The 26,604-nt window shown below is 39.1% G+C and overlaps 1 protein-coding gene across 8 annotated transcripts; it reads left to right on the top strand.

Moving 5' to 3' along the window:
* Positions 1-6,200: 6,200 nt before the first annotated feature.
* On the top strand, positions 6,201-26,502 carry LOC127428098 (speckle-type POZ protein-like B). Of its 8 annotated transcripts, none has more exons than XM_051676180.1 (13): positions 6,201-6,381; positions 8,295-8,402; positions 12,745-12,870; positions 16,073-16,280; positions 16,371-16,492; positions 16,692-16,843; positions 16,938-17,065; positions 19,140-19,317; positions 20,899-20,954; positions 21,988-22,110; positions 22,194-22,336; positions 22,544-22,597; positions 25,526-26,502. In XM_051676180.1, exons 4-13 carry the CDS (start codon positions 16,203-16,205, stop codon positions 25,668-25,670), a joined length of 1,179 nt encoding a protein of 392 aa, XP_051532140.1. In that variant the 5' UTR covers positions 6,201-6,381; positions 8,295-8,402; positions 12,745-12,870; positions 16,073-16,202; the 3' UTR covers positions 25,671-26,502. The 8 variants fall into 8 exon arrangements, with proteins under 8 accessions (XP_051532140.1, XP_051532135.1, XP_051532143.1 ...); XM_051676175.1 differs by having other exon boundaries at positions 16,155-16,280; positions 25,526-26,501; XM_051676183.1 differs by lacking the exons at positions 8,295-8,402; positions 12,745-12,870 and adding an exon at positions 14,520-14,661 and having other exon boundaries at positions 16,155-16,280.
* Positions 26,503-26,604: the final 102 nt, after the last annotated feature.

The following is a 26,604-nucleotide window of genomic DNA, read 5'->3' as shown; positions in this document are numbered from 1 at the left end:
GATGAAGCTTTACAAGCGTGCTGGAGCGCTTCCCTCTTTTGCGTCTATTGGGGCACTTGTAGAACACCGCTACTCCTCTAACTAAGATGTCTAATAAAACGTCCGAATAATTAAACACCAGCAAAAAAATTTATATATATATATATATATATATATATATATACTGACGGCCAAAAGTTTGGAATAATGTACAGATTTTGCTGTTTCAGAAGGAAATTGGTACTTTAATTCACCAAAGTGGCATTCAGCTGGTCACAAAATATAGTCAGGACATTACTGATGTCAAAAACAGCACCATCACTATTTGAAAAAAGTCATTTTTGATCAAATCTAGACAGCAGCCATCACTCCAACACCTTATCCTTGAGTAATCATGCTAAATTGATCATTTGGTACTAGAAAATCACTTGCCATTATATCAAACACAGCTGAAAGATATTTGGTTCATTAAATGAAGCTTAACATTGTCTTTGTGTTTGTTTTTGAGTTGCCACAGTATGCAATAGACTGGCATGTCTTAAGGTCAATATTAGGTCAAAAATGGAAAAAAAAGAAACAGCTTTCTCTAGAAACTCATCAGTCAATCATTGTTTTGAGGAATGAAGGCTATACAATGCTTGAAATTGCCAAAAAACTGAAGACTTCATACAAAGGTGTACACTACAGTCTTCAAAGACAAAGAACAACTGGCTCTAACAAGGACAGAAAGAGATGTGGAAGACCAGATGTACAACTAAACAAGAGGATAAGTACATCAGAGTCTCTAGTTTGAGAAATAGACGCCTCACATGTCCTCAGCTGACGGATTCATTGAATTCTACCCGCTCAACACCAGTTTCATGTACAACAGTAAAGAGAAGACTCAGGGGTGCAGGTCTTATGGGAAGAATTGCAAAGAAAAAGCCACTTTTGAAACAGAAGAACAAAAAGAAAAGGTTAGAGTGGGCAAAGAAACACAGATCTTGGACAACAGATGATTGGAAAAGAGTGTTATGGATCTTAACCCCATTGAGCTTTTGTGGGATCAGCTAGACTGTAAGGTGCGTGAGAAGTGCCCGACAAGACAGTCACATCTATGGCAAGTGCTACAGGAAGTGTGGGGTGAAATGTCACCTGAGTATCTGGACAAACTGACAGCTAGAATAACAAGGATCTGCAAAGCTGTCATTGATGCACGTGGAGGATTTTTTGATGAGAACTCTTTGAAGTAGTTTAAGAAGTTCTGAACAATTGTAATAGTAATTTTTCACGTTATTAATGTCCTGACTATACATTGTGACCAGTTGAATGACACTTTGGTGAATTAAAGTACCAATTTATTTCCATTAGAGCAAAATCTGTACATTATACCAAACTTTTGGCTGCCAGTGTATATATATATATGTATATATATATATATATATATATATATATATATATATATATATATATATATATATATATATATTATATAGTATTCTGATTTTAGTGTATCAGTAGGAAATATCAATTTTAGATTCCAACATTCCCTTTGCAAATAGAATTGAACAGAAGAAGAACAAGGAGCCCTACAACAGATGGTATGGCCCCCACAGAGCCCGGATCTCAACATCATTGAGTCAGTCTGGGATTAAATAAAGAGACAGAAGCAATTGAGACAGCCAAAATAGATGGAAGAACTGTGGCGAATCTACATGAAGCTTGGAACATCCTATCTGTCAACAACCAAGAAAAACTGTGTCCAGGTATACCTAGGAGAAATTGGTGCTGTTTTGAAGGCAAAGGTTGTCACACCAAATATTGATTTAGCTTTTTTTATGTTTACTGGACTGTGTATGATAAATGAAAACTATTTAGTTTACTTTGCAATATTTTTAATTTTTCAAGTGCCGAAAACTTTTGCATAGTACTGCAGGGCCGTTTCTGAGCATATGGGTCCCTAAGCAAAATCCTACTTGGAGGCCCCCCATCACCCATGGAACCCATGGCTCCCAACTCGTATGTGCACTTCATGATGACAAAAACTCTTTGAGCATGCCTGTGACATCTAGGTACAACTTTCTTTTCTTGCAGTTACATTCTCCCTTCCCTCTCGGGCCACAAGTGGGATATATATAGATAAGTTTATCTATCTATCTATATATATATATATATATATATATATATATATATATATATATATATATATATATATATATATATATTAGTGTGCATGAATGTAATGTAATGGTGATTGAAAGATATTCCTCAAAAGGCTATTGTATCATATTTGATACATGTAAATTCAACATGCTTTTTCAATAATATACAAAATTTTAACCAAGCATAAGTTGCTTATATTCAGCAAATACTCATTTAAAATATCAATAACAATATAATCATTAGTCAATTTTACTTTATTAACATAAGATATCATTTATCCCAACATAAGTCATTTTTTTGTGGAAGTGTGCTGCCATTTTAAATAGATCGATATAAACATTGAAACCACTTTTTTTCACAAATAAGCACTAAATGGTACCAAAAACATGTGAAACTTACATACCATCATTTTTTTTTTCTTTTCAGCTTGAACAGAGAGTGAGACAGGAGCCGTCAAACGTTGTGCATCATATTTAATACACACGGCGTTATAGGGTTAAAAAAAAATAAAAATAAATGACCTTGCTTTGCGGGGCCCCCGGTACTCAGGTGCCTTAAGCGGATGCTTATACTGCTTATAGTTAGAAACGGGCCTGCCATACTGTTTATATATAAACACACATACGGTACAGCAGTGTTTCCCAACCACTGTACCGTGGCACACTAGTGTTTGATGCGAGTGTCACTAAGATTGTCAGGTGTGCCATGGAAAATTATCAAATTCCACAAAATAAATAAATGCATGAAAAAAATAATAATTTCAGGGATCCAAACTCCTCACCTTTCGGAGAAATTCACAGTTTTGAAACCATAGTCAGTCACTTTAATGATTGTGAAGAGCAATGATTAACGTGCAAAAGTGACTGATATTTATACGCATTAAGGGGTGTTCACATGACTCGCGTCAGCGCTACAGAATACATTGAAGTCTATGAAGTGACGCCGCTTTACACCAAAATGTTTTTCACACACACGTTTTTGCTTCACCAATAATGTCTTTGAGAGTACTAAGCAACAAGAAATATTTATAATAATTTCTTTTAATTAAATATGACCTTATCGTTTATGAATATCAGAGACCCCTGTTATTGAACTAATTTAAATTCACCAAGAAAACGCTTAGACCTAAACATGAACGAGTCCTTTTATTACTTTCTGCTATCAAAGCAACTGCAAGCTTTTTTTCTGTCTTCCAAATACATGTTTTCAATGTTTACTGTGCACACCTCCCGCTTTTTACATGGCAAACTCATAAAATCACCCCTCTGTGACGCTTTCTGCAACTCTTGTCATGTGGAGGGCAATGCGGCACTTGACGTTGGTGTTGAATGGAGCACTGACGCCTCGACTCAACTCATGTGAAATGTGCTTTACAATGACGAAAGAACATTATTGAAACTCAAAATTATTATTATTTGTCTAATATTGTCTAATATTGAAAAAATAAAGTTTTTCGGAGGGCATAACTGGCTTGTTTATGCTCCTCCGCGTTCCCGGAATTGAAAGCGGAGGTCCGCACATTAAGTGCCGCGCGAACAATGATATTTATCCATGGCTTCTGGTTCGGATAGATCCGTATTGTTCTGGTCGGAACGACGTCCTCCATGCACTTTTTGATGAAACACATTACGCTATCAGTGTAAAGCTCGATGTCGTCATCAGAGGCGGACCGGAACATCTCCCAGTCCGTGTGATCAAAACAGTCTTGTAGCGTAGAGTCTGATTGGTCTGACCAGCACTGGATCGTTCTGAGGGTGGGTGCTTCCTGTTTCAGTTTCTGCCTGTAAGCAGGCAGAAGCAGAATGGAAGAGTGGTCCAATTTGCCAAATGGTGGGCGGGGGAGGGATTTGTAGCCATCCCAGAAGGGAGAGTAGCAATGGTCCAAAACCCGGTCCCCTCGTGTGTTGAAACTAATATGTTGGTGGTATTTTGGGTGCGACTGATTTGAAACTGGCTTTATTAAAGTCACAATGAACGTGGCCTCAGGGTGCGCGGTTTCCTGCTCACTTATACTCCCATACAGTTCCTTGAGTGCCCGGTCTGTGTCGGCTTGTGGGGGGGGATGTACACAGCTGTGATAATGACCGCTGTGAATTCCCTCGGTAGCCAGAATGGTCAACACAGAAGCATAAGAAATTCCAGATCAGGAGAGCAGAAAGACTTGATAGAATGTACGTTCCTCTGATCACACCAGGATTTGTTGATCATAAAACATACACCACCTCCTCTGCTTTTACCTGAGAGGTCTTTCGCGCTGTCCGCTCGGAGCATGGAGAACCCCGCGGGTTCAATGGCTGAGTCTGGAATCTCCGCAGACATCCAAGTTTCCGTAAGGCAGATAATGCAGCAGTCTCTCGTTGGAAAGAGATCCGCGCTTTCAGCTCGCAGAGCTTGTTATCCAGAGACTGAACATTTGCCAGTAGAATAGTGGGTAGCGGGGGTCGATTTGCACGGCGTCTTACTCTGATGAGAACGCCGGCTCTGTTTCCCCTTTTCCTTTTGCGTTTCGTGTCTGGACTGCCCAGACAAAGGGCTCGGCTTGCGTGTTTGTAAACAGCGGGTCGACATTGAGGAATTTGAAGTCCGGTTTACGGTGTGAAATTCCTGAACCAATGTCCAAAAGTGTTTGTCTGTCGTAGACAATAAGGCAGACAACATCCAAGACAAAAAACATAAGAATTGTGAACAAAACAAACAAAACAGTGCTATGTTGTGTCGGAGCTCGCAACGCAGCAGCCGTACTCGGCGCCATCTTGAGTCCAATTTATATTGGACTCAATAGATTCAATAAATAGACTACTGTAGGAAAACAATACCGTAGATCTGCTTTGTGTTTATAATTCTTATACTGAAGTCAGTAGATTTGTAGCCATGCAAGTTTTAATAAAGGAGAAGGACGTTATTAAAACTCACTATTATTAGACTATTATTGTTGTCTTATTGGATGAAAAATAATGCTCAGACTGAAGGAAGACTATAGATCTGCTTAAACACTATAAAGTCTCTTGGCAGATTTCGGTCATGAACGACTGAAAATGATTCACTGACTCACTCATAGCACATAAGACGCTCATTTGTCGCCACCTAGTGACATTTCCAGAAGGGGTCACTGAACTAATCAGATAATAAAATTGAACAAATTTGTGAAACAGAAGCAAGCCTCACCAAAATACTCTTTATTTTGCAGATAATTCTGCACAATTGTAAACTTGAATAAACTTGAATCACTAAAATAGCTGGAATTGGTGCTTTTATCTTATCCTTAAAAAAAAAAATCCCCAGAAAAAATGTTTGTGGAGCAGTGATTGTCTTACCTTTTTCGCCCCTCATGAGTTTGCATCCCTGTAATTTGTTGTGGCATTGCAAGAACAAATCTACAAATGAGAAAAGAAGCAAATTTGTTGTTTTTTCATTATCCGTTTAGCACTCTTGCCACCTGTGACCTCACACAGCGTAGCCTACCTATGTGTCTTGTTTAATTTTTTATTGCATAGCCGAATTTCAAACATTACAAGTAAACACGTACTAAGACGGACAGAAAACATGGACAAGTTCTTGAAAAGGAAAAATATTGACGATGGTTAGCCTATGTGGGATAGTGGTGTGCCGTAGAATTTTTTAGTCGTAAAAAGTGTGCCGTGGCAGAAAAACGATTGGGAAACGCTGCAGTACAGGGTAGCGGCGGATTACATGTAATCTGGATTTTGTAACCAGATAACAAAAATGAAGTATCTGTAATTAGATTCAATTATTTTTTTTAATAATTGTAATCATATTACAGTTACTTTGGAATGGATTATATATATATATATATATATATATATATATATATATATATATATATATATATAAAAAGAGTAACCAATGCAAAAGGTTCAGATTTGTCCAAAGCATCACAAAATGTTCAATACTGGGGGATGTCTTATCTACATAAATGCAGCCACCTTTAATGACTCTTCTGGAAGTAGTGAGCAAACACAATGGCACGTCAATAAGCGTTGAGTTGTAGTGTACACTGATAACTAACTGCGCTTGTTATTACAGCAGATGGTTTCAGAAGGAAGTTCCCCGCGCATGCGCACTGCGCCTGCTTAGAGCTGAAGCGCAGGCAGCGCTATGAGAGACAGAGAGAAAAAAACAGCCCTTATCTGTAAAGAAAGGCTCAAAAGTTCACTCCTTTTGCACAAAATTCTTCTTACGATTCACTCAGGTCATATGTCTTACTGTGGTTCTCTGTCTGTGACGCGGAGTGTCTAAAAGGTTTGTAAAATTATTGTTTGTTTCCTTTTATTTATAAAGACAGACAGCTTAACTCGTTTTCTCCTCTTTACACGATCATTATGTGCTGCTTCGGGACAAATAAATCAGATCCGTGCGGGGTTTGGTAGAAAGATCTGGCTTTGTTTCAGGCGGATTGTCTTTGTTATGCCTCGCATGAAATGTAGGCCAAACGAGACGAGCCTTGGCCGGATAACTTGCTTTCTTTCACTGTTTTTGATCGTTTTCCGCATCATTTGCACAGCGAGCGGATCTAACGGAAGACGACACGTGTTCGACGCGCGTATGGATGTAAATAGTTGTTCTGATGCGGCAATAAAGCCGCTTATCGATTTGTAGCGTGAACTCGGGGCGGATGGGGCTGATTTTGTGTTGCATTAGCTCATGATCAACTGCTTGATGTTTAATAAAAGTTTTGCATGTTTTACCGGCTGATTTAGTTCAAGACGCGCCCCGTAAATGAGTTGCACGCGTGCCGATGATTGGACGCGACGCGATGTGGAAAATAATCGCCGGTGTTTCCAGTCGTTTCCACGCTTTTGTTGAACCACCAGAATTTAACAAATAGTTAAAACAGTTTTATAAATGTAAAAAGCTAAATGTATGAACACCCAAACCTGTTTTATTTATTTATTTATTTATTTATTTATTTATTTTCACAATGAAGAAGTGTACTACGGGGCTAATGCATTTGTTTATTTGTTTACTGGAGGTGTTCTGAAATGCCAGATGTGATTTAAATTAAAAGTTATTTGCATTATAACTGTTGACCCCAATTGTGTGTGGGGTAAAAGCCCCTTTGCCCCCTCGAATTTAAATCAAAACATCATTCTGTTATTATTTATTATTATTTCAATTTATGTTGCAACATCAATATTCAATAAGAATGATTATTTAATTTTTTTTAATTTTTTTGTGATCAGAAAAATACAATTTTCCTTTAGGTGTGCATTTAGCCCTACATTTGTTTTTTAGTTAATTAAGAAGTCACTAAATCATTTAGTTTATTAGGAAGCCTTTGGTTTACAAAAATAATGTAGCCTATTTAATTTAATTGTTTTCTTCTTTTTTCCTCCTTTGTCATTATGTTGATGACTGTTCAGCTTAGTTGAGATGTTTGTCTTTTAATATTTTGGTGCCTCATTTGTTGTATATTTGAAAGTCTTGCTGTAAAAAAAAAATAAATAAAAAAAATACATATTTTAATCTGCCGTAATGATAACTAACCTACATCAATATACATAACATTATGTTCACTGATAACATGAGATTTTAGTTTGTGTTTTAGGGTTATTAAGATTTTATTTATACTTTCTGAAAATCTTTAGATGGTTATGGCCGAGCTGACACCTACTGTTATGTGCTTCAAGGCAAAAGTGGGAAAAACGTTGTTTTATTACATAATTTGTGAGTCATTTTTGTTTGGAAGAGCAGGACGTTCTACAGAACATCTGAGACATTTTGAGGTTGTTCTCCTAGTCTGTTACAGGAAGTTTAAAGCAGTTGCACATATTATTCATGCAAAAGTAGACATGTAGATAGGGCAGACATTTAAAAAAATACTTTCTATTTGTGTTTTGTATTTGGAAACCGGTTGTCTGACCATCATTGTTCCTGTTCTCAAACATCCAAATGCCCTTTGCACTATTTGCTGTGTCCTGCATTGATATGGGGGTTGCACATTTCAGCTCTTGGATGATAGAACGTTCCAAAACATGCCTCACGTGTTCATCGAATCTAAACCATCTCATTCACCCTACTCGGAAAATTTGAATCCCCATATCAGCATTATGATGTCACTAGTCTATTGTCAGAGGTGTGGACTGCAAAGCGGTTGGGGCTGAATTTGATGCAGTGCCATTCAATGTAGAATTGGTATTAAATGTTCTTGCCAGGGTTCATTGAGTCTCTGCTGAGCGCGACATCCCACAGAACTACCCACATCTGCCAAGTGTTTCACTCTGGAAGAACTTCCACAAGTGAGATTCATCAGTTTCAGAGAGGTGAGTGTGTGTGTGATCTATAGATCATTGGAATAATGATGACTTGATGATGATTGTAAAGCTGTGTTCACATCAAGTCTGAATTACTGTATTACCAGATGATGATGATGATGATGATGATGATGATGATACTCGGAGCTGTTCGAATGTCAAACTTTTAGTGATGTGCCACAGTAGTCTAGTCGATTAGTGGGGTCGACTACTAACATGAATATTTTTAGTGTTGTTGGCACTTCTCGGAGAGCGTTATTGAGTGATGATAGCTTGCTGTGTTTAAAGGCCGAAACATACTTCACGCGAATGCAGACGCAAGCGCTTGGCCAATGCATGGCCTGCATGCGCTCTTGCATTGCTCTGGCGGTTACAAACCTCACACCACAAGGGGGCGATAGAGGTTTTTTTTAGGCGCCACGAAACCGGATGTAGTGGAAACATGACAGATTTGAGGTGGATTAGTAATAAAGGCACAGTGATAACTTTAAATTTCTACCTAAAATAAACAACTTTCATCATTAGATATGTATTCTTTATAACACTTCTTGATCTTTAACCTTGCAGTCAATGCAAATAGTGTGCGTGCGTGCCTGTGCGTGCGCTAGGGGTATTCATTGAAGTTTGCTTTTAATAACAATAATAAAACGTTGTTATGATCGGTCACATTAAAACAACATTACCGAATCACGAAAATTTTACTCTGTGGTCCGACGTTTTATGAAGTCAAAAAGCCGTCCCAACATGTCCAAAATGACTGGATATCCATAGCTAGTTGGCGGCATCTCTGATGCAGATGCCTTTCCATTTCTTCCTGGCTCGGACAAATCAGTCCCATAGTTGTTTCCATTTTCTCTTTACAGTGTCGTTATCAGAATTTAGGGAAGCTACAGTTTCTTGCCAAGCATTTTCAATCGCTGTTTTATTCAAATGGTGAGGGGACGAGGGGTCGTAAATATGTTTGAATAACTTGTTCGCCATAACAGTTGTTGACTGAAAACAGAAAATCCGTTCTAGCTCCCCTTGTAGCAATGCTGAGAATGCAGCGCATACTTGCGTTGGTTATGAATTGAGCGCTGATACATTTCAATACGCAACGACGTGTGGAATCGAGCTCGTGTAGCGAGGTGCATCTGCATTCACATACTTGTGTGAAGTATGTTTGGGACTTAACTGTGAATAATAGCACAGTTAAACCTTCTGCTAGAAGTTTCGTCTCTAATGCTTTAAATTTAGTCCATTTACGCACCGCTGCTGTTTCAGCCAATAAAGCACCACATCAACAATATATTAAGACGATCACTGTCAGACGGTGAATTCTCTACTGTGAATAATGTTCCTGTATTTGTGAGGTGTTGTGGAGAGATTAAAGTCTTTTGCTGATTCTGTCTGACACTGCTTAAATAGTTGAGGTAAAAAGGTTTAAACTGCTTGATGTCGTGAACTAGATGTTGTGCACCCGCATCATCATCTTGCAGTTCTGCGCATTTGAATGTGCAGCGAGGATGATGTTGATGCAAGAAGATGCTAGTTGTTTAGTCTTTTTGTTGAATATCCATTAGTTACCATGTTGAAGTTCTGCGCTTAAGCCTAGCGTCCATACATCCCTCTGAACTGTCTCTGATTGGAGTCATGTGAACATTACGAAGCCTAATTATGCATAAATATCCTGAACACTGACTAGTCGACTGGTCGATTATGAAAATTGATAGTTTTGCTTATCCCTACTAACTTTGCTGTTGTTGTTTAATGTATGTCTTTTGTTCTAGACATTTTTAGATATTTCAAAACTAACCTGTGAGACGTTTTTAAAATAAGATACTATCAGTAGTAATATCTTGGGTGGATCAACTGCATGCTTTTTGCCGGCTACACATCCAAAATAAGTTGAGAACTGTATTCCCTTTTTTTTCTCCCAATTTGGAATGCCCAGTTCCCACTACTTAGTAGGTCCTCGTGGTGGTGCGGTTACTTGCCTCAATCCGGGTGGCGGAGGACAAGTCTCAGTTGCCTCCGCTTCTGAGACCGTCAATCCGCGCATCTTATCACGTGACTCGTTATGCATGACACTGTGGAGACTCACAGCATGTGGAGGCTCATGCTGCTCTCCGCGATCCATGCACAACTTACCACACACCCCATTGAGAGCAAGAACCACTAATCGCGACCACAAGGAGGTTACCCCATGTGACTCTACCCTCCCTAGCAACCGGGCCAATTTGGTTGCTTAGGAGACCTGGCTGGAGTCACTCAGCACGCCCTGAATTCAAACTCACGACTCTAGGGGTGATAGTCAGCATCAACACTCGCTGAGCTACCCAGGCCCCCGAGAACTGTATTCCTAAATGACTTTATTGCTGTTTAATGCATCAGTAAAAAAGACTAATTACTTCAGCTTTACATTGGCTCTCTTAGATGCATAAAAAGCAAAGCTGTTATTCATATTTTGAATAAATCAAACATAGAAGCAGCAATGGACATACACTATATTGCCAAAAGTATTCGCTCACCCATCCAAATAATTGAATTCAGGTGTTCCAATCACTTCCATGGCCACAGGTGTATAAAATGAAGCACCTAGGCATGCAGACTGCTTCTACAAACATTTGTGAAAGAATGGGCCGCTCTCAGGAGCTCAGTGAATTCCAGCGTGGTACTGTGATAGGATGCCACCTGTGCAGTCCAGTCGTGAAATTTCCTCGCTACTAAATATTCCACAGTCAACTGTCAGTGGTATTATAACAAAGTGGAAGCGATTGGGAATGACAGCAACTCAGCCACGAAGTGGTAGGCCACGTAAAATGACAGAGCTGGGTCAGCGGATGCTGAGGCGCATAGTGCGCAGAGGTCGCCAACTTTCTGCAGAGTCAATCGCTGCAGACCTCCAAAGTTCATGTGGCCTTCAGATTAGCTCAAGAACAGTGCGTAGAGAGCTTCATGGAATGGGTTTCCATGGCCGAGCAGCTGCATCCAAGCCATACATCACCAATTGCAATGCAAAGCGTCGGATGCAGTGGTGTAAAGCACGCCGCCACTGGACTCTAGAGCAGTGGAGACGCGTTCTCTGGAGTGACGAATCACGCTTCTCCATCTGGCAATCTGATGGACGAGTCTGGGTTTGGCGGTTGCCAGGAGAACGGTACTTGTCTGACTGCATTGTGCCAACTGTGAAGTTTGGTGGAGGGGGGATTATGGTGTGGGGTTGTTTTTCAGGAGCTGGGCTTGGCCCCTTAGTTCCAGTGAAAGGAACTCTGAGTGCTTCAGCATACCAAGAGATTTTGGACAATTCCATGCTCCCAACTTTGTGGGAACAGTTTGGGGATGGCCCCTTCCTGTTCCAACATGACTGCGCACCAGTGCACAAAGCAAGGTCCATAAAGACATGGATGAGCGAGTTTGGTGTGGAAGAACTTGACTGGCCTGCACAGAGTCCTGACCTCAACCCGATAGAGCACCTTTGGGATGAATTAGAGCGAAGACTGCGAGCCAGGCCTTCTCGTCCAACATCAGTGTCTGAACTCACAAATGCGCTTCTGGAAGAATGGTCAAAAATTCCCATAAACACACTCCTAAACCTTGTGGAAAGCCTTCCCAGAAGAGTTGAAGCTGTTATAGCTGCAAAGGGTGGGCCGACGTCATATTAAACCCTATGGATTAAGAATGGGATGTCACTTAAGTTCATGTGCGCCTAAAGGCAGATGAGCGAATACTTTTGGCAATATAGTGTATCTCTAATTGGTTAAAATGATCAACCACTGAAAAAAACATGTTAAATAGAAAATTAAATGGGACATTTTGATGCAACATGGGTAGACCTATGGGCAGCTAACATTGACAATTTTCCTGATTACTTAATTGTGACAGCTGTAATTGTAATCTCGATTATTTATTCAGTTACTTGTGCATGACTAACTTGAAGATACTTGGACGTTTTGTTCTACAGCATAAACACAGTCATACCTCAAATGTGTATTTTAAAGATGCTGTTTTTTGTTTGTTTTTGTATCTATGTTGCCAGATAAGGACTGCAGTAGTTTTCTGTTTCATCAGGCATGCACACTCACATGCTTGTGTTAGTTGTAGTCCTTTATTTAGTTAGCAACATACTGTACATTTTTAAAAAACACAGCTTCAAAATTCATGTTTGAGGCATGGCTCTATGTAATTTAAAGCACCTTCACATTGAAAAGTTTTGTCTAAATTGATTCCATGGTAAATTCCTTTACAGCGATAAAGATCCTTTAGTTATGCTAATGTTCATCAGCTGGATACATGATTAATATTTGGTTAACTGTGTGTGGTGTGTGTGTGTGTGTGTGTGTGTGTGTGTGTGTGTGTGTGTGTGTTTAAGATGGGTTATTTAGAGGCTAAGTTCAGGATGTACAGTTAGTCATTGTTTCCTGTCACTCTGACGGTTGTCTCCGAGCTTGACCCCGGGATGACATGGAAAAAAGTCCTGCTGATCTCTGAACACAAGGTATTATTTAACTATATACATTCTCACTTCTGTATGCTGCACTTTATTATTGGTAACTGTTACTTGGGATTAGAGTTCTCCAAGAGAACAATACCTAAAATCATGCGGCTTGTTGAGATGAGTCATGCTTGTACTTTTCTAAGTGATCAGACTTACGATTTTCACTCGGTGGGTAATAAAGCGGGATCGAAATCCCACAGTCTTACAATGAAGAGGGACCTGAGCTCTACATTGAGAAAAGAATATCGTAAACACTTGAGGATGGACTCTTGACTTAGTAACCACTTAGCTAATACATAGCAATGTGCTAAACAACAATCAGAACAACACATCAACCATATAGAAACTGGAGGTTGAACAATGTCTTTTACTGTGTTTTCCTGGGTCTTCGGTGGTAACTTACCGTAAACAGTCATCCACATGATCGAAGCTGGACCTTTTGAACGTAACACAGATTTTTTTATTTTTTTTACTTTAGGTGCCATGTGCAATCAAACTAAATTTAATTAACACCTTATTTCTATAATTAATTTTTTAGAAAGACTATCTACCTTCACCTAACCACAGAAATGATTAGCCATCCATGGTCTTACAGTTAAAGTCAGAAGTTTACATACACCTTAGCCAAATATATTTAAACTCACAAGTCCTGACATTTAATCGTAGAAAACATTCCCTGTCTTAGGTCAGTTAGGATCAGAATTTTAAGAATGTGAGATGAGAGAATGATTTATTTCAGCTTTTATTTCTTTCATCACATTCCCAGTGGGTCAGAAGTTTACATACACTTTGTTAGTATTTGGTATCATTGATTTAAATTGTTTAACTTGGGTCAAATGTTTTGGGTATCCTTCCACAAGCTTCTCACAGTAAGTTGTTGGAATTTTGTCCCATTCCTCCAGACAGAACTGGTGTAACTGAGTCAGGTTTGTAGACCTCCTCGGATTGAGGTCAGGGCTTTGTGATGGCCACTCCAATACCTTGACTTTGTTGTCATTAAGCCATTTTGCCACAACTTTGGAGGTATGCTTGGGGTCATTGTCCATTTGGAAGATCCATTTGTGACCGAGCTTTACCTTCCTGGCTGATGTCTTGAGATGTTGCTTCAATATATCCACATAATTTTCCTTCCTCATGATGCCATCTATTTTGTGAAGTGCACCAGTCCCTCGTGCAGCAAAACACCCCCACAACATGATGCTACCACCCCCATGCTTCACGGTTGGGATGGTGTTCTTCGGCTTGCAAGCCTCACCCTTTTTCCTCCAAACATAACGATGGTCATTATGGTCATTATGCTTCATCAGACCAGAGGACATTTCTCCAAAAAGTAAGATCTTTGTCCCTATGTGCACTTGCAAACTGTAGTCTGGCTTTTTTATGGCGGTTTCGGAGCAGTGGCTTCTTCCTTGCTGAGCAGCCTTTCAGGTTATGTTGATATAGGACTCGTTTTACTGTGGATATAGATACTTGTCTACCTGTTTCCTCCAGCATCTTCACAAGGTCCTTTGCTGTTGTTCTGGGATTGATTTGCACTTTTTGCACCAAAATACGTTCATCTCTAGGAGACTGAATGCGTCTCCTTCCTGAGCGGTATGATGGCTACGTGGTCCCATGGTGTTTATACTTGCATACTGTTGTTTGTACAGATGAACGTGGTACCTTCAGGCATTTGGAAATTGCTCCCAAGGATGAACCAGACTTGCGGAGGTCCACTATTTTTTTCTGAGGTCTTGGCTGATTTCTTTTGATTTTCCCATGATGTCAAGCAAAGAGGCACTGAGTTTGAAGGTAGGCCTTAAAATACATCCACAGGTACACCTCCAATTCAGTACACCTCATATCAGAAGCTAATTGGCTAGTTGTTTAAAGGCTCGACATAATTTTTTGGAATTTTCCAAGCTGCTTAAAGGAACAGTTAACTTATTGTATTTAAACTTCTGACCTACTGGAATTGTGATTGTTTTACTTTTAATTGACTATCTGTCTGTAAACAATTGTTGGAAAAATTACTTGTCATGCACAAAGTAGATGTCCTAAACAACTTGCCAAAACTATAGTTTGCTAATATTATATCTGTGGAGTGGTTAAAAAATGAGTTTTAATGACTTTAACCTAAGTGTATGTAAACCTCTGACTTCAACTGTACCTGTGCTAATATGGCATTGCACTGTAAATATAATGGCAAGTACATAAAGGGGTTTAAAGTCTGGACCTCCAAGACTTATCGACAAAGTATGGGCAAAGTTTTCCTCCAGCCTAATATATGTCATATTCAAATGATGCTTGATATTAGGAAATAAACTGGCCATGTTTGCCTTCAGATATTCCTAAAGATTAGCCTAATGAAAGGAAAACGATATCTGTTATGAAGTAGGAAACAAACATTTTCACTAGCACAATCCCAATTCAGAGTGTTCTTCTCATGGGATCAGTCAGAATATTATAACTAGTCTTGCTGAAAATTTCTCGTGAAAAATAGTAACCAAAACACGTCTAATAGATTAGCATATTTAATATGAAACTGCAACATTTGTCAGAATACTACAGTTAATGTTACTGCTGTAAAATTGTGATCAATTTTAGTAAGTTGATGTGTATTTGAAAAACTGAAAAATGTTGGTGCATGTCAACATAATCCAGCAGAGCGGATCCCTTGGATCGCTCATGCGAGTCGTGCCACACTAACACGAGTGAGAGGCATATTTAGCACGTTTAAAGCTCAGAACGCGAGATGGATATCATTAATATTGTTTGCAGGAAAAACCTGTTTTACCGATTAATCGGTGCCGATAGTTGCTTTATGGATCTATCGGTTATCTGCAAAAGTCTATGACGATAGTTGGCAATATTTTTTAGCTTCCATGTCTGTGCCCATCATAGCAAGGAAAGATAAAAAAGTTTTTAAAAACTATCGGCTGATGAATCGGTTATCAGCCCTTTCCACCACTTTAGTTATCGGTATCTGCAAAATTGACTATCGGTCGACCTCTGATAGCAACGCCCCTAGCATTGTGACAGCGAGTTTTGCACACAGAAAATGTAAAAAGCTAGTTTCTTACTGTAACAGAAAATAGAAGCATGCTAGTAGAGTTAGAAAGCGCTGTATACAGTATAAACATTGTGCAAATGATTTACCTATATTGACATTTAACACATTTATGAGAGCTAACTTGTGATTGTAATCACTTCCCATATTTAGAAATCATTGACTTGGCTGACCGGTTGATTACAGTCTACGTTTTGACTACAGCTGGATCGTTTTGTCTGGCTTTTGTGTGTAGGCTGAGCAGTGAGCAAAATCAGGGGTGTGGACGGGTGGAAAACAGGCCATGTCACGGGTTCCCACACCCCCTCCTCCAGGGGAAATGACATCAGGACCTGTGGCAGAGAGCTGGTGTTATACACAGGTGAGAGAGACCGAATGAAAACAAACTGCTCTAGTTGAAGTTGCTTTCTGTTTCAAATGTCACAAATGTCCCTCTGGTTTTCTATGGCAGGTAAAAGTGGTGAAGTTTTCTTACATGTGGACCATAAACAACTTCAGCTTTTGTCGGGAGGAGATGGGAGAAGTCATAAGGAGCTCAACCTTCTCTTCTGGCCCCAATGACAAGATGAAATGGTTTGTTTCACCGAGTGTTGTTAAAAAGCTAAGAACCACCAACTTCTTGAAGAAGCACGCACAGACACACACATCGAAGTTGGAAATGTTTCAATACAATTCTCTGTTCAACCACAGTAGCTCATGTTGATTTAGGTCATTTGGAGGAAAGGTTACTCCCAAACCTTCTCAGTCTCGTTTCTTCTCTGTTCGTGTGTAGGTGTTTGAGAGTGAACCCAAAGGGTCTGGATGATGAGAGTAAAGATTATCTCTCTCTCTACTTACTGCTTGTTAGTTGCCCAAAAAGCGAAGTGAGAGCAAAGTTCAAGTTTTCCTTACTGAACGCCAAAAGAGAGGAAACTAAAGCCATGGGTAAGAATTTTCAGGATGATTGCACTTGACTGTTATGGGTGCGTGGTGTGAAAACAACATGTCTTTATGCTTCTGTTTTCTCCGCACACTGTAGAAAGCCAAAGAGCCTACCGCTTCGTCCAGGGGAAGGACTGGGGCTTCAAGAAGTTCATCAGGCGAGATTTTTTACTAGATGAAGCAAATGGACTTCTTCCAGATGACAAGCTCACTTTGTTTTGTGAGGTACCGTGACATCTGTGTATTTGTCTTAAGATAACACAGGGCTCCAGACTGCGACTAAAAATAATTTAAAATCTAGTCACTATTGTTGACAGTCTGGTTGTGTGCGTTGATATGCGGTTTCGTCAGATGCTGTATCATCTTGTGAGTTAATGATTAACATGTTTAGATCGCGCACCAGTGTGTCTTCTGCCGCTTTTCACTCATGAAGAAATGACTCTATTGAACTCGCCGTCAGTGAGTTCACAACTGGGAGCACCTGGGAGAGCAGGCATTTCAAAATAAGAGTCCCCAGTAGTTATTCGGGCTTGTTTATAATTAAAAGTCCAACATTATGTACCAAATGTCTTTTTATTTTCTGGTTATTATTGGGATTTTGGTAGCACCCTAAACTACATCTGGGATTTAATTGACCCTTCACTAAGCCCCACCTTAAAAGCGCTTCTGACCAATCCTGTCTTAGCAACTGTTGCCCTGCTGCCATTACTCTGACATGCGTTTGCGATTTTCCAATAACAGCCTATGTGTGTTTGAGTACTTGTAAGCAGGATTTTATCCAAATAATCCAAAAAAATGTAAAACACGCTGTTGTAATAGTGACACGAGTTACCCAGAGAGTTCCCCCACAGTGTTTTTCGTTCTTTTCTTTAAATCTGGAGAAGAGCATGTTATTGATTAAACTATATCATCCCTCATTCCCAAATTAACATGTAACATCTGCAATGACACCTACATTTGCTCCAAGGTAAATTAAAGCTGATAACTGAACGTTAATTAATTGATGTATTGATTCAAGTCATGGTAAAAGCGATAGTAAATAAACAGTTCACAGCATCAAAATGTGGCTTAAAATGAAAAATGAAAGTTTTCTCGTTTGCCTTGATTCTGATTCACAGTCTCCACAGTTTTTAATCAAATTACTGTGTAATTCAACAATTTATTTTACAAAAAGCTTCAGATAAATATGCATTACAATGTCACTCTTCATTCCAGTCCATGTAAAAAAATATTATCCATTCCGTTTATGAGAATATTTTGCCAAAAAACGCAGCAATCTCCCATTCAATCCAGTGGGGAGTCCTGCAGAGCTTGTCACAGCGAGCGACCGTAACCAAGGGGGGCGGAGCTTAGCGAAGGGTCAGTTCAGTTTGGATTTTTGTAGTCTCTTTTCTGGGCTGTCCCGTCAAAGTAAAGACGGACTATGAAATTTAGCACAGATGTAATAATATAAATATAAGAATCAAAAATAGAATAAATGTAGCCATAACTGAGTTGCATTGACCCAAAAACACGTTTTGAGTTTTGTGCACTTTAGTAAGAAGGAAGGTTAATAAGCTTTATAGTGATAATTATGTTTCTACTCCAAACCGCTGTCGAGATTTAATATTTTAAATGCTTTCCTTTTTAACTTAAGTGCATGGAACTCCGTGTGTTTCAGGCACAGAGTAACTCAAAATGATGGAGCACATCACATAGATAGATTTTTAAAACCATCGGCCGATTTATGGGCTATCAGCTGTCTTCGACTTTCTGTCTTGCTTCTGAACAGTCATCTAAATTCACCATTTGGCTCCTAAATGTTTCAGTTTAAGACCCAATGGCTGGAGCCCTGTAACCCCTGTAACACAGGAAACACAACACAACCTGTCGAAGACTATCTTGCTTGGCTTGTTTTAATGTAGCTACATGTAATGCACATGGACACCAGCCAGCCTCTTCAGCAGTATCACTATCACCATTGCTCATACTTGGGGTTAGACAAGGTTTAGTTTTGTTCAAATCCTGAGGTATTAAACATTCAGTGTGTAAGAGCGTTTGTGCTCCAGAGATGAAGGATCCATCAAATTATGTGTGTTGTTGAGGAGAGGTGTGCTGGTACTTTACTGACAGATCATACTTACCATTTTTATCTGGTGCAGGACGATGAAACGGGTGAAAAAAATCTCATAGCCATGTCTAGGGACCAGAATATCGTAGAGATTTGATTTGGGCCAGTAAGCAAGCACCCAGAACACTCTAGTATTCTGGACTTTTGCATGGGCGTATTTTAAGAACTGTAATATGTTTGCATTTATAGGTGAGTGTGGTCCAGGACTCGGTAAACATCTCTGGCCAGTCTAACACAAACATGTTGAAGGTTCCAGAGTGTCAACTCTCAGATGATCTGGGTAACCTGTGGGAAGGCTCCAGGTTCACTGACTGCAGCTTGTTCGTGGGAGGGCAGGAGTTCAAAGCGCACAAATCCATACTGGCAGGTGAGCTCACGATACCACATACAGATGTGTTCACGATACCACAATTTCAGCAGTTGGAATCAGTGAAATTTCACGCTTCTCGATACCAATTTCTAAACCACAGCAATAATATGCTAAAATGGTAATGTGCTTATGAACACTCATTTAGCAATTAAAATAAAACTTCAAACAAATGCATGTGTCCTTCAGGTGGTTTTCAATTTAATTGTATTTATTTTCAGAATTCCATATTTAAAAAATTTAACAAATTAAAATAGAACAATTACTTTTTGACATACCATTGTGTTTTTTTTAACCAAACTTTTCAGTACAACAGCACTCTTGCTTATGATGTATTTCTTACTATTATTATTATTATTATTAATTATTATTATTAATAATAATGATTATTATTGGGGGGGCCTGGGTATCTCAGCGAGTATTGACGCTGACTACCACCCCTGGAGTCGTGAGTTCGAATCCAGAGCGTGCTGAGTGACTCCAGCCAGGTCTCCTAAGCAACCAAATTGGCCCGGTTGCTAGGGAGGGTAGAGTCACATGGGGTATCCTCCTCGTGGTCGCTATAATGTGGTTCTCGCTCTCGGTGGGGCGCGTGGTGAGTTGTGCGTGAATGCTGTGGAGAACAGTGTGAAGCCTCCACATGCGCTACATCTTCATGGTAACGCGCTCAACAAGCCACATGATAAGATGCGCGGATTGACGGTCTCAGACGCGGAGGCAACTGAGATTCGTCCTCCACCGCCCGGATTGAGGCGAGTCACTACACCACCACGAGGACTTAGAGCACATTGGGAATTGGGCATTCCAAATTGGGGAGCAAAAAAAATTAATAAATAAAAAAAATGTTTATTATTTTTACCACAGTGAATATTACATTTTACGCGATTTTTCAATTTCAGGCATCTAGATTTTATTTTGAATCGTTCTTTTATTTTGACGTTTGTTTTTGACAGAAGCCTCACACCTCTGGATAAACACTTCGCTACATGGCCAGTGTGATCGTTAAAGCACAAATGCTGTGATTTAATTATATAAATATAGTCTACATGTGCTGTATGCTTCACAGTGAATAAGTGCTCTGCTCTCTGTCATCTCATACAACACACAGTGCAAATGATTCTCGATGTCTGTGGAGATTCCAGTGTTCACACATTCACTTTAAAACACGTTGCTCATGCAAACTAAACTTGCAGTCTTTTGCGGTTTAATGATCACACTAGGACATAACACCATTTTAATTTGATTAATTGTGTATTAATTGTTTCTCCAAAGGTGTCAAATTTGTGTGAGCATTTGGAAGCAGCCGTGTGTCAGTTAGACATTCTGCGATTATCAAATTGAGTCTGTACTACCGGTACTGCAGAAACACTGGTATCGTGACATTTTTTTATTTTAGTATTGCCTTGGTACTGAAGTTCCGGTACTTTTTTGTGTTTTTGGGTAGACTCAGATTTGGCCGGACTGCATTGACAAAAGAGAAAGAGAAGTTCAGTGAAATGATGGTGTATGTGCTGTACACACTGACGAAACTGATGATTCATAATTCCTGTCCTGTGCTCAACTTGCTTTTTTGTTTGACAGCGAGGTCGCCGGTTTTTAATGCCATGTTTGAACACAAAATGGAGGAGAGTAAAAAGGTAAGAACATAAGATCATCTAGAATTTAAGATAAATTACGATGTGTAATATCTTGCAGCAATGTATTCAAACTTAGCAGGAAGAAGCACATTTGTGTAGTTAAGCTCAATTGACAGCATTTAAGGCGTAATATTGATTACCACAAAAATCAAGTTTGACTCGTCCCTGCTTTACTTTTAAAAAAGCACAAATCTGTGTTCCAGTGAGACACTTACAATAGAAGTCAATGGGGTCAATTTTTGGAGGGTTTAAAAGTCAGAAATGTGAAGCTTATAATTTTATAAAAGCACTTACATTAATTCTTCTGTTAAAACTCGTATATTATTTGAGCTGTAATGTTGTTTAAATCGTATTTTTGAATGCCCAATTCCCAATGCGCTCTAAGTCCTCATGGTGGTGTAGTGACTCGCCTCAATCCGGGTGGCGGAGGACGAATCTCAATTGCCTCCGCGTCTGAGACCGTCAATCCGCGCATCTTATCACGTGGTTTGTTGAGCGCGTTACTGTGTGGAGGCTTCACACTATTCTCCGCAGCATCCACGCACAACTCGTAATTTTTAATGGTCATTTTAGGGTTTACGCCGTTACGTCGTCATGCAAAGTTGTAAAATCGGATATAACTTTCCACAGATGTGGTTAGTAAGTGATTTTCTCACAGTAAAAATCATGTTAACACACATTTTGTTTATGTCTTTTGTCTATACTTTTGAAACAGTGAGTATTTTAATGTTTACAGATTGACCCCATTGACTTCCATTGTAAGTGTCTCACTGGAACACACATTTGTGCTTTTTTTAAAGAAAAGGAGAGACGAGTCAAACTTGATTTTTGTGGTAATCAATATTATGCCATAAATGCTGTTGATTCAGCTTAACTTGTATTGAACCCGGAATATTCCTGTAAATTTGAGTGATTAAATCCCATAGACTTGCATTGAAGGAGAACAGAATATCATAGATGCTTGAGGATGGGCCACATTTTCTTCAGAACATGTAAACATTTATTCATTTTTATTTCCATAACCCTATTGCAGAACCGTGTAGACATCAGTGATGTGGAACCGGACGTGTTTAGGGAAATGATGGTATTTATTTACACTGGTAAAGCTCCTAACCTGGAGCAAATGGCCGACAACCTGTTAGCTGCTGCAGACAAGGTAAAAGACTGTGTTGGCTTTTTTGTGCATGCTGGAAAACACTTCCTGTCATTGACCTGCAGTCTGTTGATCTTTCTCTTTAGTACGCTCTGGAAAGATTAAAGGTATTATGTGAAGAGGCTCTCTGTAACAGTTTGTCTGTAGAGAACGTGGCCGACATCCTCATTCTGGCCGACCTGCACAGCGCAGAGCAGCTTAAAACACAAGCCATAGACTTCATTAATAGGCAAGTACACACACACACACACACACACACACACACACACACACACACAGTCAATGTTTGAAGGAAATGGCCTTTGATTGATGAACTGACCATGAACAATAAGTACAGCGTCTACTCGCTTTAGATTTGTCCTTTTTAAACACTGCAGCCCATTCAGGGAGAGCGCTGTATGATTTATTTATTTATTATTGTGCTTTTCCTCCGCAGATGCAGCGTTCTCCGACAGTTGGGCTGTAAAGATGGAAAGAACTGGAATAGCAAGTATGTGTGCCAACATGTTACAACCTCCCAGAATCCCAAGCTTCAGTTTGTGTCCTAATTGTGTGATTAAGTGATACCTGTACAACAACACCATTCCCTTCATTGCACTGCTTGTGAAGAGTATATACTTGCATTACCTAGTAGAAATGCATTAATACATGAGAGGTTTGACATATATTATTTATATTAGATATGTATTTTTGAAGACATTTTCCTGGTTTCAGTACAACTTAAGCTCACATGTGTTGTGCCCTCGTTTAAACGCCCACAGGAGTTACGTTGGTAACGTATATAAGCAGAAGTTCATCCACATAGAGCTTCAGCTGCAGCACCGTCACTAAAACTATCATTTAAGCAATAAGCCACTTCTGATTCTGCATTACAGTGATTTTACCAGAGGTAAGGAGTAGAGATGTCCTGATACCGAGACTGGTATCGGAATCGGGTCCGATACTGTGCTCATGTTCTTGTACTCATGCTCGTAAAAATGCTTTGATACCAAAAACCAATACCATCTGACGTACGAATGTCATTGAGTAAACATTCAGCGCATAAATGAAAATTACGTTATATCTTAGTGTAGAGCTGGGCGATATGACAGTATATATTGTGGCGAAAGGATGCACTCCACATTAATTCGGTCATAATTATTTTATTTTATTTATTTTAAAAAAGTGTTTATATTAAATGTATTATTTATTTAATGTGTTTTTTTTTTTGTGAGGTGTTAACATAATTTTTGATTTTTTTTAAATTTTATTTTATTTTTTACTAATGCATTATTTTCTTTGTTGAATTGCTTTGATCTTGAGTTTCTTGAGGAAAATTTATAATAATAATAATAAATAGAGCTGCAAGCAGCAATTCAATTCTTTTAAGAACTTTCAAAATATGCAAAAAAGGTATGATTTGTATATGTGTATGTACTTTGTAAGTTGCTGAATTTGCAAACTGGTGTTAAATATGACTGATGCCTTGTGTTCAACGTTCCTGAAACAGGATAAAGTCAGACTTAAAATGTGCGGACAAGTTATTGTTAATGCAGATTTTGTGAGCAATGTAAAACTGTTGGATATGTGTATCAAGTTTCGTAACATTTGGCCTTTTCATTTGGTAGATATTGGTCAATACGTACAACATGGACAACGCCTGAACAATTCGTTGGCTTATATCTTCTCAACGCTTCGAATCAAAATTCCTTTGATAACATTTTGTTAGGAGGGTTCATACCAGTTTTTGTGAGAATCGGATATATGGCCTAGGAGGAGTTAGAAAATGCAATAAAACAAAGATATACATTTTGTAGGTTTTGGTGCAAGGAATTAGAGGAAAAGTTTGAGATTATTCAACTCGTTTGTGGAGTTATTGGCGAAAACATAAATGTCCTTGTTATAGCGCCACCTTGTGATCTATTTTCATAAAACTTGGTACACAGCCTCATTCTGACACTGTCTACAAATATCTCAAGTTTCGTAACAGTCGGCCATTCAGATTTGATGTTATTAGCTCCTGAAATTTGATTGGCTGCTGGCGGCCATGTTTTTTTATTTGTCCAACTGATATTGTAGGATATGTTAGCCTTTGGCCCCTACAAGATGCATACCAATTTTCAACTTCATTGATCAAACGGATGCGGAGTTATGAGCGTTTTTTTTTCACGACTTTGCGTGCATCCTCAATGTCCTTTTGTGTATTTGTATCAAGTTTTGAAACATTTGGCCTTTTCATTTGGTAGATATTGGTCAATACGTACAAAATGGACGATGCCTGACCAATTCGACAAATCAAAATTCCTTTAACTTTTTGTCAGAAGGGTTCATAGTTGACAAACCCCAATTTTCGTGCGATTCGGACATACAGCCTGGGAGGAGTTCAAAAAAGCACAAATATTTCATTACAAAAATGAAATCGGATGATGTAAGACACTTGAGTGTGCGACAAACAGTTTAGGAGTTATGGGCCAAAATGTAAACATGATCTCTATAGCGCCACCTTGAGGCCGATCAGGCGGAAACTTTGATAAGCTGTAGTACTCTGGGGGACTACCTTCCTTCAAAGCTCTCTACGACTTACGGTTTGATCTGCACGATCAGTTTTAGGGCAGAATAAAAATCCTTACAATTACAGTAGGGTTTCAGCTCTTCGGGCTTGAACCCCTAATAATATTGGTCAACAACATATCAGACTGAAATGTGGCATAATATGAAATTTAGCATTATAATAAGAATGATTTAAAACTGAGTTTTTTTTTTGTTTGTTTTTTTACTTTATTGTCATGTTCCAAATAAAGAGAAGTTATGAGGAAGTTTTTATTTATAAAGTATTTAATTCACTGATTATTTAAAAACAGGCATTACAATATTTAATATATTCACAAATTTCTATAGATTTTTCAACAAAAATTTACTATATTGTGATTAGCATTACATCGTTATCTAATATATAATGACTCATTGTGATATACGATTTTGGTTGTGTTGCCCACCCTATCCTAGTGTGATTATTAAACCGTAAAAGCTGTGATTTAATGTGATAAATATATATAGTTTGCATGTGCTGCTCACTTCAAATGTGAGCGCTTGCGAAAGTGTTGAGCCGGTGTTTTGCAGACGGCGGCTGCTTTTAGAGCTCCTTATTAGCTCATACAAGGAAAAAAACCATCATGAGCATCTTGTGCTCTGTTTGTAACCGATGACAGCGAGCAGAGCGATAATTCGCTTTGTAGCGCGGGGCACATACAGACTATAGATTTATTTAATTAAATAGCAGCCTTTTGCGCAGTCACATTGGGTCACTTTTTAATATTTTTTGTTTTATTTTTTTATTGAGAGCAGTTCAGATTTTACAAACAAGAGTACATATTAAAATGTTTAAAACATTGTTATTCTAGATGGTATCTTACAAAGTTGCTCTGGCTTGTTCTTGCAGTCATGCAGCAGATATAATGGAGACCGCTGGTTGGAAGGCGATGATTCAGTCCCATCCTCACTTAGTGGCCGAGGCTTTTCGTGCTCTCGCATCAGCTCAGTGCCCCCCATTTGGTCCGCCTAGGAAACGACTGAAACAGTCCTGACCTTTGCCCTCACAGACTGCATAGAACACAACACATGAGGAGGCAACTTATTCCCCTCCCTTTTGGCCCTTTTCTTCACTCATTCGTCGCCCTCACTAGAGACACAATGGAGGAACCACAGTGTTCTCGGCTAGCTCCAGAGGAAGAAGAAATGGACTTTGCGGTGGTTGCGCTCATGCCTCGTCCAACGAGTCATTTAAAAAATGGCCTTACAGGATGTGCCCATTTGTTCCCTTGTCTCTCGTGGCTATGTGCCTGCTGCGACTGATCCCAGACCTGTCTGGATTGCACTAGCCCCCACATAATGCAGTAGTTTTAACATGGTGGTGTTTAGAACCTTCTGTGTTACATGTGCTCAAGGGGGGAGGGTTGCATCGGTCAAAGTATACACTCGTTAAACGTATAACCACGCACAAGCATCGAGCGCAAATTTGTCTCCACTGACACTTTTTAAAGTGATGATTTTGCCCATATTGCTGGCAGAATGTCTCGTATGTTTATCATCATTAAAATCAGCGTAAGTATTAACTGAGGTCGTGCTGTAGAATACTTGGTGCGTTGTGATGCAATTCACATTGAGTATTACACAAAAACAGCTAAAGATGTCGATATTTTGCACCAACTTAAAACTATTTGGTAAAAATGAAAAATTGTTTACCGTGCTGTTTACAGAATTTATTTTCCCCTTTCTCGCACACTCTTAGTAGAAGTTGAGTTGACTTTCCATTGTAAGTGTACTCGATGGAACAGGAGAGTTCTTTGTGTTTGAAAAATGTATTGCGGTACAGAAGAACTTTGATTTATTGCTTTGGAAATAAAATGGAAAAGAATGCAAATCAATGCTTTTTTTTTCTCCATGGTTTATTTTGCTAAATTTTTAGCATATGTGCACAATCGTGCACACTAGACTTTAATGGTATACGTCTTTACATTT

This window comes from Myxocyprinus asiaticus, chromosome 37 (genome assembly GCF_019703515.2).
Source record: "Myxocyprinus asiaticus isolate MX2 ecotype Aquarium Trade chromosome 37, UBuf_Myxa_2, whole genome shotgun sequence".
Taxonomy (NCBI): Eukaryota; Metazoa; Chordata; class Actinopteri; order Cypriniformes; family Catostomidae; genus Myxocyprinus; species Myxocyprinus asiaticus.
The sequence above is the reverse complement of the archived record's forward strand: the minus strand, read 5'-3'. Positions and strand labels throughout refer to the sequence as shown.